This window comes from Musca autumnalis, unplaced genomic scaffold, assembly GCF_047663935.1.
Source record: "Musca autumnalis isolate F117 unplaced genomic scaffold, ASM4766393v1 scaffold_4, whole genome shotgun sequence".
Classification (NCBI taxonomy): Eukaryota; Metazoa; Arthropoda; class Insecta; order Diptera; family Muscidae; genus Musca; species Musca autumnalis.
In genome coordinates this window covers 106,930,096-106,942,661 of record NW_027411977.1, presented here as the reverse complement: position 1 = coordinate 106,942,661, position 12,566 = coordinate 106,930,096, and the positions used below count along the sequence as shown (strand labels likewise).

At 34.9% G+C, this 12,566-nt stretch overlaps 1 protein-coding gene across 4 annotated transcripts in view; it reads left to right on the top strand.

Moving 5' to 3' along the window:
* The window catches only part of Pxn (Peroxidasin), a 384,372-nt gene that overhangs the window by 225,278 nt on the left and 146,528 nt on the right, over positions 1 to 12,566 (top strand). For all 4 annotated transcript variants that reach the window (XM_073983523.1, XM_073983524.1, XM_073983526.1 and 1 more), the window contains exon 3: positions 12,142 to 12,357. In XM_073983523.1, coding sequence (XP_073839624.1) covers positions 12,142 to 12,357 — 216 coding nt within the window. The remainder of the gene's footprint in view (positions 1 to 12,141; positions 12,358 to 12,566) is intronic.

The following is a 12,566-nucleotide window of genomic DNA, read 5'->3' as shown; positions in this document are numbered from 1 at the left end:
TATTATTTGGAAGATTTTTGTAACAGGTTACTTGGGTCAACTCCCAATAGTTTAGCTGATACCGACCAGATTTTTAGAAATTATGTTAAGTTTTTCATATTTTATCCATCACACTGCCCGACAGCCAAAATTACACTTGAACCGGACTATATACGTTCGAAAATATAGGCAAAATGGAGTAAAATGGCATTTTTAATTTTTCGTTTTCTCATCGTTTTGACCTTTTAGAGGTCAAACAAATTTCAAAGGTCAACATTTTTCAAAAAAATATTTTAAATACTTGTACTCGTCATACGATGCTGGTATTGGTGTCCTATTAAAGAGGAGAGTATAGTCTTTATATAATAATTATAAATTATTGCATTCCGGGATAAAAAGGACATCAAAAATATCCTTGACGAATAAGGTCAAAAGTGAGAACTTTGGCAGGCGCATATCTTCTAAACCGCGAAGAATTTTAATTTGTTCATGGAGGCAAAGTTGTAACTCTTGTCATAAAGAACATCAATTCTGGACACATGAAATCCACCAAACCTCATCTTCATAATCTTCTCTAACTTTTGCTAGGGGTTTGACCTTGGCGATTTTGACCTTGAAAATGAGGTTTGGTGGGTTTAATTTGTCCAGAATTGATGTTCTTTATGACAAGAGCTACAACTTTGCCTCCATGAGCAAACTAAAATTCTTCGGGTCTAGGAGATATGCCCCTGCCAAAATGCTCACTTTTGACTTGATTTTTCAAGGATATTTTTGATGTCCTTTTTATCCTGGAATGCAATAATTTAAAATATTATATAAAGCCTATACTCTCCTCTTTAATATGACACCAATACCAGCATCGTACGATGATTACAAGTATTTAAAATATTTTTTTGAAAAATGTTGACCTTTGAAATTTGTTTGACCTCTAAAAGGTCAAAACGATGAGAAAACGAAAAATTAAAAATGCCATTTTACTCCATTTTGCCTATATTTTCAAAGGTATATAGTCCGGTTCAAGTGTAACAAATTTTTTTGAAAATTGTCGAACGGTGTTATGATGCCCTAGAGGAGTACTTTTTATCTAGCCTGTTCAACAGATAAGTTCTACTAGTTTAGGGCTACAATAATCCTGTAGACAAGAAGGCTATGGTTTAGATGAGGCTTCGGGCTATGCTGATTGATGATTCATTTTATCCAATGGACCTTTAAGTATTTTAGAGCTTTTGGGTATTCATTCAGAGCTAGAGATAGTTCTTCAAAATCTTTCGCATGTAACAATTATTTACTATTTTCTTAATAAAACATTATTGCTGAAGGCTACTTTCAATTGAGCATAATTGCTAATCAAATTCTGCACAAATAAGTACTACATGTTTTTTGATTTAGTCCTTCCATGAACGCGAAGAGCCATGTGCTGGGCGCTGGCATGTGATGAACTTGGAGGGTGGGTGATCTTCCTCTCGAAAATTTGTGCAGTCGAACTACAACATTGTTGCAGTACAACATTGTATCGGCAAAACTAATCACAATTGATCCGCATATGTTACACAAGCCTAGCACATTCTGGAGTCCTTTTGCAATTGTTTGAGCATTCCCATATTTCAATATAAAACGAGCTTAACCAGTACTCCTTCACCCGAGCAGCTTTCTTGTAGATGGCTTTGTGAATTCCTGACTGATGGGGGATGGGATTTCAATGCTCTCAGCGTTTATGCCTTGTGGCACGACAGTTTTGAGCTTACAAAGCGTCTTGCATTGTTATTGCCTTGTTGATACTGCATTGTCATCGGATGAGTCAGTGCCGCATTCGGAACAATTAGATATCGCTGAGCTGGTAAACGTAGACACAGTCTCTTCCATTGTACTCTTTCTCTTGTATGAGAGGATGGTATTGGCTCCGCTGAAGTAACTACTACGGCCTTTGCTCCCAATTTGCAGTTTGTTGAGGTTTCTTTCACAAATTGATAGATCAGATATACGAGGTCTGATTATTTGAAATTCTGTTTTGGAAAAAAAAGAAGTCAGCGGGTACCAAGTCCGATGAACACGATGGTTGAGGCATGTTAACGGTTTTGTTTGTGGCCAAAAACTCGCGCAAATGGCGCATAACTTCGAGGTAGTTTTTCTTATTGACCGTACAAGCTTTTGGTAAGAATTCATGCAGTTGAAGAAAACCAAAATGTCTGAAAATTTGTAGTACGAATTCTCAGATTAAAAGGTACTATGTTATTGATATGAGATCTTTTAAAGGATTAGTCTACTGAAGTGATTGTGCCTTAGTACTTCGGATTCTTAATGTGTAGAAAAGCTCCACGAAGAAAATTATCATATACATCCATATATAAATATTAAACCTTGTTTAAAAGAAAGCGATGTTCTGAAATTTTGATCAATGGTTCCTAGTGATCTATAAATACCCTAACAAATTATTGCAGTCTTAGGTCCAAGTTTTCGCGCGGTTCCCTTGTAACGAATCATCATGAATCGAAGTATTTTACTGTTACCAACGCATTGTTCAACCGAATTTGTGGTAATCCGTTACCAGTAGTTCTTATCGCATAACACTGTGCAACATTTTTAAGGTGATCTTGTGCAAACAATTCGAACTGAGGATTTTTTGAAAGTACAGACCTAAACGACAAGAAACCCTAGTTGGGTTATGTTGTGTCAGATCCAGCTCGGATTTCATGGCTCTATCTAAACATGGTTAAATAATGAGTTTTTAAAGAAATTCGGGGCTATATCTCTGAAAACAATGCGAATCTTCTTCTGACCTCTGAAGCAAATTTGTAGATAAGGACAAGAATACAATATTTGGAGATATAATGAACTCGGAAAAACTACATTTATTGCCTCAAATTTCAAAATATATGCAAAAATACCACAATTTTTATACATTTCGCACCGTATCTCCAAAACCGTTAATTTTTTCTGAATACTTTCTTTTGGAAAAATATTCCCTGGAATGTAATACACAACTCATCAGAACACGCCATTGTTGCAAAATGCCTCTATCCCGTTGTTTTCAGTACATTTTTCAACGACGATTTAATAAAAATGTCAATAATGCACAGTGATCCACAGTGTAAAAATCAAGCCAATTGCGCCGATTTGTGATGCTGCGAAAAGTATTATAAGAAACCACGAGCGTAACTTCCTCCCCCTTTTCCCCTCTGGAGGGGGTACACGGTAAAAGTTTTTTATGCTGTTAATACAAAATGACATAAACAAAGGTCCCGATTATCTTATGATGCAAAAATAGGCTTGGGGAAACAAAACAATCTCCAAAACAACATAAAATCTAGCCAATTTAGCGATCTTCCAGGAAGGCACGTGCCGCCAACGTAAGACAAATTTGGAAGAAGATTTCTTCATCTTGCCAGATTACAGAGTTATACGCTAATATATCCATAGAAACCCTATTCTAGGCAGGGTTTCGGAGTCGAGCCATTTTTCCTTCGACTCCGACTCCGACTCCAGGCCAGTTTTTTGTCACGACTCCGACTCCGGAGTCGACTCCGAGGGTAATTTCCTATACCACTAAAAATTAATTAAATTTGCTAAATTTTTCAACTTTTCTTATACTAGGACCCTATATGCTTATCTGTTCTTTTCTCTAAGACAATTTGTAATGCAATGCGATGTAAAATTGATGTTCCGTATTGAATCTGCTGTATCTTATATCGAAAAGAACAACAACAACAGAAGGAATTTAGAAAGTTTCAGTAGATTTTGCAGAAATATATGTACGAGTATACCCTCAGATTATCAATTTAAAACAAAAACAAGTAGAACTGACGAGTTTGATTAAATTTTTTTTGTACGGACGCACAGAGGGGAAACATAGGCATAAAGTTGCTCAAAACTCAAAATATGAAAATCGTTTTTTTTCTGAAAAAATGTTGATAAACGGCAACCAGACTCTTTTCTACATTTGCTATAACCATCCTCGACTTTGTAGGATTAACCAATCCAATGCAGCAGTCGATTGAACTCAGCCTTACTGAAAACAAAAAGTAAATTTTCGAAAACTAAGAAATTAGGTGAACATTAAAATGACATTATTTTCGCGAAAACTTATATTTTTCAAGATTTATTGTTTTTGTACAGTCTCCGAACAAGATTAGCATTTAAATTTTTCAGATTGATTTGACATCTTTGCTCTTTAATAATGGTAATACATATCCTCTTTATGAAAATTGTTTATGATCATTTTTAAGATTACTACAATTTCCATAGTTTCTTCTAATGTTTTATGCGATTGAGCCTCAAATATCAGATTCAATCATAAAAAATTGCGCATATTTGCGCCATTCCGAAAAAATCTAATTTTTCTCAACTAAAGTATGAAATATTTTTATATGGAATTGAAAGGTTTACTCACACTAAATTTTGCTCCGCGTTATAACCGGGGCTCTAATTTATCAGACTAAACCAACACCTATCAAATATGTTTGCATTATTCAGAAACATTCACGGCTTTTCTCATGTGAATTGAGAAAAATTTAATTTAAGTAAATTTCAAAAAATAAAATTTGGAATGAAATATATGTATATGGGACTATATATACATCTGTACTGATTTGTTTGAAAATTGGCTCAATGCTTTTAAGGCTAGTTCAGGTTGCATGTGTCAAATTTCAATGATTTTGGTGCATTTTTATCTCATATCAGATGCGAATATATATGGAAGCTGCATCCAAATCTGGACCGATTTTCATTATTTTCTATAGGATTAATCCTTGTGCAGAAGATATGCTTTGTGCAAAATATTATATCAATCGAAGTATAAATGAGCTTTCTAGGACTTTTGATAAACTTTTACCACAAATTTCCCCTCTGTGGGACGGGTCACACATCTTTTTCGTTTTATTTTGTCGAAATATGACGATGGGTATGCCAACAATAATTTGTTACTTACAGATTTTACGAAAGCGAAATTTTGACTTCTACAGTTCCCTTTTTTTAAATGCATATTTTTTAATTCGTTTCGCTTAAATACACGACTATTATGTTCTTAATGATCCCACAAAAACATATCGACACCTCCAAATAATAGTATGCTAAGTCTAAAAAGTGAGTTTTGGAGGAGAAGCTCTCAAAGTGTGGAAATTTTTTTGAACTTCAGTACTATCCTAAGTCAATATTTGTTTATAACTTCTGTTCGGATTGACCGATCATTACCAAAATTTGACAGAATTTAAGTTAAAGGACGTTCGACACCTCCAAATTATAGTTTGCTAATTCTGAAAAGTGAGTTTTGCAGGACAAGCTCTAAAAGTTTGGAAATTTCTTTGACCTTAAGTACTATGCTAAGTAAATATTTGTTTATAACTTCTGTTCGGATTGTCCGATTATTACCAAAATTTGAGAGAATTTAAGTTAAAGGGCGTTAAATATAAAAATGTAGAGAACTTGAAAACATGCTAAGTCGACTTAGCATACTATTGTTTGGAGTCGTCGATATGCTGATCGGTTTATTCGTTTTCGAGCTTCAGTGGTCACCGCAAACTGCTTTAGTAAAAACAGTGTTTCGTAGGTGGCCATTTGTCAGAAAACTGTGCAATATTTTTCAACAAAAAAAAAAAAAAAAAAAAAAAAAATAAATTCTGAAAGAAGCTCAAGGTATTATAAATCAGATGAAAACAATATCTTTTGGAAAAAATTGGTAGATTACTTGTAAAAATTCATGAAAAATTTCATTTTTCGTGCACAATAAGTGACCATAACCCCTTAATTGTGGACAAAATAAACTTATAATACTTTTTCCACATTATATTGTGAAGTATAAATATGTGAGATCTAAAACTGGTATTCCAGAGTGTATATAAGTTTTGTCATAAATGTGATGGTATATTAAGAAATCGATTCATATTGAAAGATGCAATTATAATTCTATTGTCATGGAACATTACTAAATATAATAAATCCTTTGCTTACAAGCTTACTCATAGATTTCCTACAAAATTAATAAACGATTTATCAAAATGTTAATAAAGTTAATCTCTCTATCATAAAAAAATAAAAACTCTTTTGATAAATGTAGAAAAAAACATTTTGCCCGGAGTCGGAGTCGAGCTTTTTTTCACGACTCCAGACTCCGACTCCGACTCCAGCAAAATTTGCTAGACTCCGACTCCAGACTCCGACTCCGACTCCGAAGCCCTGATTCTAGGGCAGCTTTAGTTAGCGACCCACCATTTATAGTCTGGCACTAGATGGCAGCTGATTTTAAAACTGAATAATCTTAAACCCATGACCTACTTTGGAAATTTATTTCCGAGTTGGGCACTGGTGGGCATCATGACTAAAACCTTACAAAATACACTAAGAAAATATGCAGCTAACTAGAATTCCATAACACGCTAAAACACTATTCTTAATAAAAATTAAGCTATTACCTCCTCTTTCAAAATCCACTATAATATTTTGCTATACGTATTATTTCGCGATATTTTGAATATATTTACTCGCACTTAAAATAAAGGTTGTACTCACAACAAAAAATATTAGTCAAATGTTCCGACTTTTGAAGATATTCTTAAGAAGATCGCGTTCGAATGAAACAAAAATGAATATATTTTTAAAAAGGTTTATGGCATAGCTGTCAGAGTTGCCAGATGTTGTACCAAAGTTTTGACATTCATTTTTTTATTTTTGGTCAATGGGTGGAACCACTGTGTAATGTAGTGAAATCCAAAATGCGAGAATGAACTGTTGGTGTGAACTGTGTTTGAAATACGTGTTATAAAAGGTATGATGCAAAATACCGCGGAGACAACATGAAGTAAGCATTTTAGAATTTCAGAATGTTCTAAAGAATTGTTGAGAACTTTATTTGGAAGGTTTTTGCAAAAGGTTACTTGGTTCAACTCCCAATAGTTTAGCCGATACTGACCAGAATTTCAGCAATTCTGTAAAATTTTCTATATTTTATAGATTTTGATGCCCTAGATGGAGTTTTTCTTATGTGGTTTCTTCAAAAGATAAATTTTACTATATTAGGGCTACAATACTGCTAAAGACAGCATGGCCAAATTCCTATTCATTTCTGAGATAAAGGCCCGATAAATGCAAAAAAGAGTAGATTTAGCCCGGTTTAGATGAAGCCATAAAATCCGAACTGGATCTGACAGGACAAAACCCTATTAGGGTTTTTGTAGTCTAAATATGTACTTTCAAAAAATTCATACTAGAAGTTGTTCGCATTTTCAGTGTTGCATAGTGTAATTAACCTCCCCGCGGATAATTGTCAGAATTTTCCTTGGTTTGGTAAACTCCTTATCTTTATATATAAAACTCAATTGTCGTTTGTTGGTAATTGAATCAGTTGAAAACGGCTGGAGCGATTTGGATAATTTTTTGTGGAAATGTTAGTCATAGTCCAGTTTAGGTTTTTATGCAAAGAAAAATTGGCCACGCCCACTTTTCCGCCCACTTTTATAAATATGTTATATCTACGAAACTACTCAACAGATTTTCCTGAAATTTTCAGGTAACGTAGAGTGATGGCACCCTGTTGAAATAGGCTACACATTTGGTTGAATTTCGGATCGGGCGGGGTACCTCCCCTATGCCCTATTTTTGTAAAAATGCAATATTTGCAACAATTACAAATGTATCGCTTTGAAAATTAATTTCCGAGTCAATGGCGATTGTGTCTCCGACCTTACGTGCTTATTTGGGGCATTAAACTGGACAACGCCCACTTTTTATACCCTACACCACTATGTGGGGAGGGTATTATAAGTTGGTTTTGGCCAAAAAGTTTGTAACGCATCGAAATAATGGTCGTAGACCCATACTTATATATACCAAAATGAATGTCTCGACGAGCTGAGTCGATCTGGTTATGTGTGTCCGTCCGTCAGTCCGTCCGTCCGTCCGTCTGTCCGTCTGTCCATCTAAACCTTGTAATCACGCTACAGGTCGCAATTTTGATCGGATCGTCACGAAATTTTGGATGTTGATGGGGGTCCCGGAGGGGAAGAAGCCTATTGATTTTGGTGATGGTCGGATAATATTTAGGGGTCGGAAAGGGCAAAAAACTTAGGTGGATAAAAAGACAAGGTTTTTTTTCAAAGCGAATATCTCAGCTTCTATATGGGGTATACCAAAAGCAAAACCTGACAATGAAAGTAGAAAATATCACCTTTCTAATGATGTAAAGTTGGTGCTCGTAGATGATCAAACAGCGAAGATATCACAATAGTAGCAAATAAAACCCCAACTTTAATTTTTGCGATTTTAATTATATTGACGAATATCACAGCTTTGGTTGCAAATTTTCCAAAAGCAAAGCCTGACTATGAAAGTAGAAGATCCCGTCTTTACAATGATGCAAACTAGGTCGGCGTAGGTAACCAAATAACGGAGATATCCCAATAGTCGGTAATACATCCCATTTTTCTATTTTTTTGAAAATCACGCTACAGGTCGCAATGTTGATCGGATCGTCACGAAATTTTGGGGGTTCATGGGGGTCCCAAAGGGAAAGAAGCCTATTGATTTTGATGATGGTCGGATAATATTCAGGGGTCGGAATGGGCAAACACTTATTTAGAGAAAGGTCAACGTTTTATTTCAAAGCCAATATATCTGTTTCTTTAAGAGGTATATAAAAAGCAAAACCTGTCAAGGAAAGTAGAAAATATCACCTTTCCAGCGATGTAAATTAGGTTGTCGTAGGTGGTCAAATAGCAGAGATATGAGAATAGTCGATAATGCATCCCATTTTCCGATTATTTTGTAATCACGCCACAGGTTGCAATTTTGATCGGATCGTCACGAAATTTTAGGGGTTAATGGGGGTCTAACAGAGGAAGAAGCCTACTGATTTTAATGATGGTCGGATAATATTTAAGGGTCGGAATGGGCAAAAACTCATTTGGAGACAAATTCAAAGTTTTATTCTTTGTGAATATACTGGCTTTTAGTAGGGGTATTCCAACGGCAAAACATGTCAATGGAAGAAGAAAATATTACCATTACATTGGCGTAAAGCAGGTTGGCGAAGGTGGTCAAACAAGGGAGATACCACAATAGTCGGTAATGCATCCAATTCTTCCATTTTTTTCAACCAAGCTACAGATCGTAATTTTGATCGGATGGTCACGAAAGTTTGATTGCTTATGGGGGTCCCAAAGAGAAAGAGGCATATTATTTTTGGTGGTAGTCGGATTATATTCCCTAAAAGAAATGTTTACCAGTGAAAACCTTATGCACAGGGGTAGTGGTGTAGGGTTTCACATGGTCGGCCCCGTCCCGACTATAGCCTTTGCTCACTTGTTTAAATATGTTATATCTACGAAACTACTGAATCGATTTTCCTGAAACTTTCAGCGAATGTACAGGGTTGGTCCCAGATAAAAATAGGCTACATATGTTTTGACTTTCGGATCGGGCGGGTACTTCCCCTATGCCCTATTTTTGTAAAAATGCAATATTTGCAACAAATACGAATGTATCGGTTTCGGAATTTATTTACGAGTCAATGGCGATTGTGTCTCCAACCTTACGTACTTATTTTGGGACTTAAGATCCGACCACGCTCACATTCTAATTAGGTTATATCTACAAAACTACTGAAGGGATTTTCAAGGAAATCGCGATTTGTCTAAACTTTTAAATCTTTAAAAATAAAAATCAAATGTCGTTCGTTGGTCATGGCATCAGTTGAGAACGGCTGGACCGATTTCGATATTTTTTATGCAAAGAAAATGTACGCCCACTTTTTTCAATTTTTAATTTTTATCATTTCTACAAAAACTACTGAACCGATTTTCCTGAAATTGCCAGGGAATGTACAAGGATGGCCCTCGCTTAAATTAGGCTACAAATTCAGTTGAATTTCGGAAGGGGCGGGGTACTTCGCCTATACCCTACTTTTTTAAAAATGTTATATTTACAATAATTACAAATGTATCTATTTCGGAAGACCTTACCCACTTTTTTAGGATCCAATGACCACACCCACTTTTTAAAATATGTTACATCTACAAAACTACTGAATCGATTTTCCTGAAAATGTCAGGGAATGTACGGGCATATTTGCTTGAATTTTGAAGGGGGCATATTTGAAAAAAAACGCCTTACCTTTATGAATAAAAATCAAATGCTGTCATAACCCAACTTAGGTTTTTTGGAAAGAAAAGTTTACCACGCCCCCCGAAAACAGGTTACATATTTTATTGAATTCCAGAGGGAGCGGGGTACCTCCCCTATGTGATATTTTTAAAAAACGTTATATTTGCAAAAATTATGCATGTATCGGATTAAAAATTTACGGATTAATCTACAATCTAGGTACTTCTTTAGGGCCTATAGCCCGACCACGCCTGTTTTTTTTTAATATGTCATAACTCCAATACTACTGAAGGGATTTCCATAAAATTTGCGACAAAAGCTCAATGTTTGCCGTTGTTATGTATATATTATGAATTTCGGAAGAGGTGGGGTACCTTCCCCATGCCTTTCTGTTAAACGCTATATATAAGCCAAATATATGATTATATCGGTTTCAGCATACATTTTGGTAGGCAATGAAGTTGTGTGCACCCTAGGTACATATTTGGAGCTAAGATACCGGACCAGGCCTACTTTTTTTTAAAGTGTTATATCTTGAAAACTGATGACCACGCCCACTCTTTTCAAAACATTATTTTTCCAAAACTACTGAACTTAATATTCAGAAAATGTTCAGGAATGTCCCGTGGTCCAAAATGCTATATATTTGTAGACGAATTTCGGGGCCTATTATTTAATAATCGCTATATTTGCTAACCTTATGAGTGCATCGGGTTGCAAATTAGTTTTCGAGACAACGGTGGTTGCGCCCCCGATCAAGAAAAACTATATAACTTTGTTATGTTTTTCGACCTTTTTATCCAATTATTAAAAATAAAATTATCTTCGAGCTTGAGGTCAGTATATTTACATCAGACAATTGTAGTGAAACTACGCTAGATCTTAAGTAATATTTTGACAACATAGTTTTTACGTATATATCTACCCCTGAAGATGCAATTTTATAATTGCGAAATATTGGGATAAATACCAAATAAAAATATACTGACCTCAAGCTCGAAGACAATTTTATTTTTAATAATTGAAAAACTATATATTTACAAATTATGGTGAGGTTCAACGGTCCATCAGCCATGAAAAGCTAAAACATATAAGTCTCAATTAGCGGGAGAATTCGATTTAACCACTTCTTAACCTTTAAAATTAGATCGCTTTAGGATAAAGACAGGGACATGGACGATAATAAATCCTAAAAAGCATAAATTGGCGAAAAAATCTGACAAAGTCCGCAAGAGAAAAGAAAGGTTACAGACAAAAAATCCTTCTCGGTTTGACAATAGACCGAAGAAGTGAAGTAGAAAATACCTATTTTTTAATTTTCAAGCGTAAAGTCGATAAAAAGTTGTCATTAAAACTCATTACGACGGGCCAGCAACGCGGACCGGGGTCTGCTAGTATGATATATATCTCGATTTATTTCGGCAGATTTAAACAAAATATTAATACCGAATAGGTTTTAATAATGAACTCAGAGTTCAGAACACCACCTTATAAAGAAATGTCATGTCGGTCTACTTTTGACCACAGCCTCCATGAAGGGTTAGCACCCATTTTTCGGTACTTAAAAAAATCATCTTTTTCTGCAAAATTACCTGTAACAATGTATTTTTGGTTTAAACTGTGGGAACATTTTTGGTTTAAACTGCGTGATCCAAAATTCACTTTAATAAATAATTTTTCATTTTTGGTACATCCAAAAGTGATTTACATCTTTAAATTCTTAAAATGATAACATAAATTTGTTGATTTTTGTCGTTGTGCGCATCCACTGTGTGAAATTCTTACTTGTTTTTTTGTTTGTTTTTTGGAACGGTGTGGCTTTAAATATTCCCCCATAATAATAATGAACGAAAGAATATCCACAATGCCCCAATATTTAATTTGTATATATAACGACCACTAATTTTATCCACTTTATTTCACACCATAATCATAATTAAAACCAAAAACGTAATTAATATTACTGTCTAGGCACATAAAAAACTGCATTACTTGGCAACCAAATGCCAACTATAAACGGATTTTTCCTTCCATTAATACATTTCGCTTTTTATTTACTTTTTTTTAATTCAGCGATTTGCGTTACAATCACATTAATGAGATACCGAGTCGTGCTTTTTACGGGCTCTCACAGGTGACTACCCTTTTCCTGAACGAAAATGAAATTGCACATTTACAGGATGGAGCATTTGAGGGGCTGCCATCGTTGCGTTTTCTCTACCTAAACTCTAATCGTCTTACCCGTCTGTCCAAGAACATTTTCCAACCGTTGAAGCAACTGGAAGGCATGTAAGTATAAAGCCGAAAGATAGTTTTTTTAATCATTTTCATGTTCTTGGTTTTAGCATTTCTATTGTCATTTCATCTCTCTCTCTCTCTCTGTTACCATTTGAATAGAAAAAGTCAAATGTAAATATTTGACATGGTATTCAGAAAACTACTTGAAATGATACTTGAGTTGTGATTTACGTTCGTTTTTTGTGTTTTCTACCATTTCT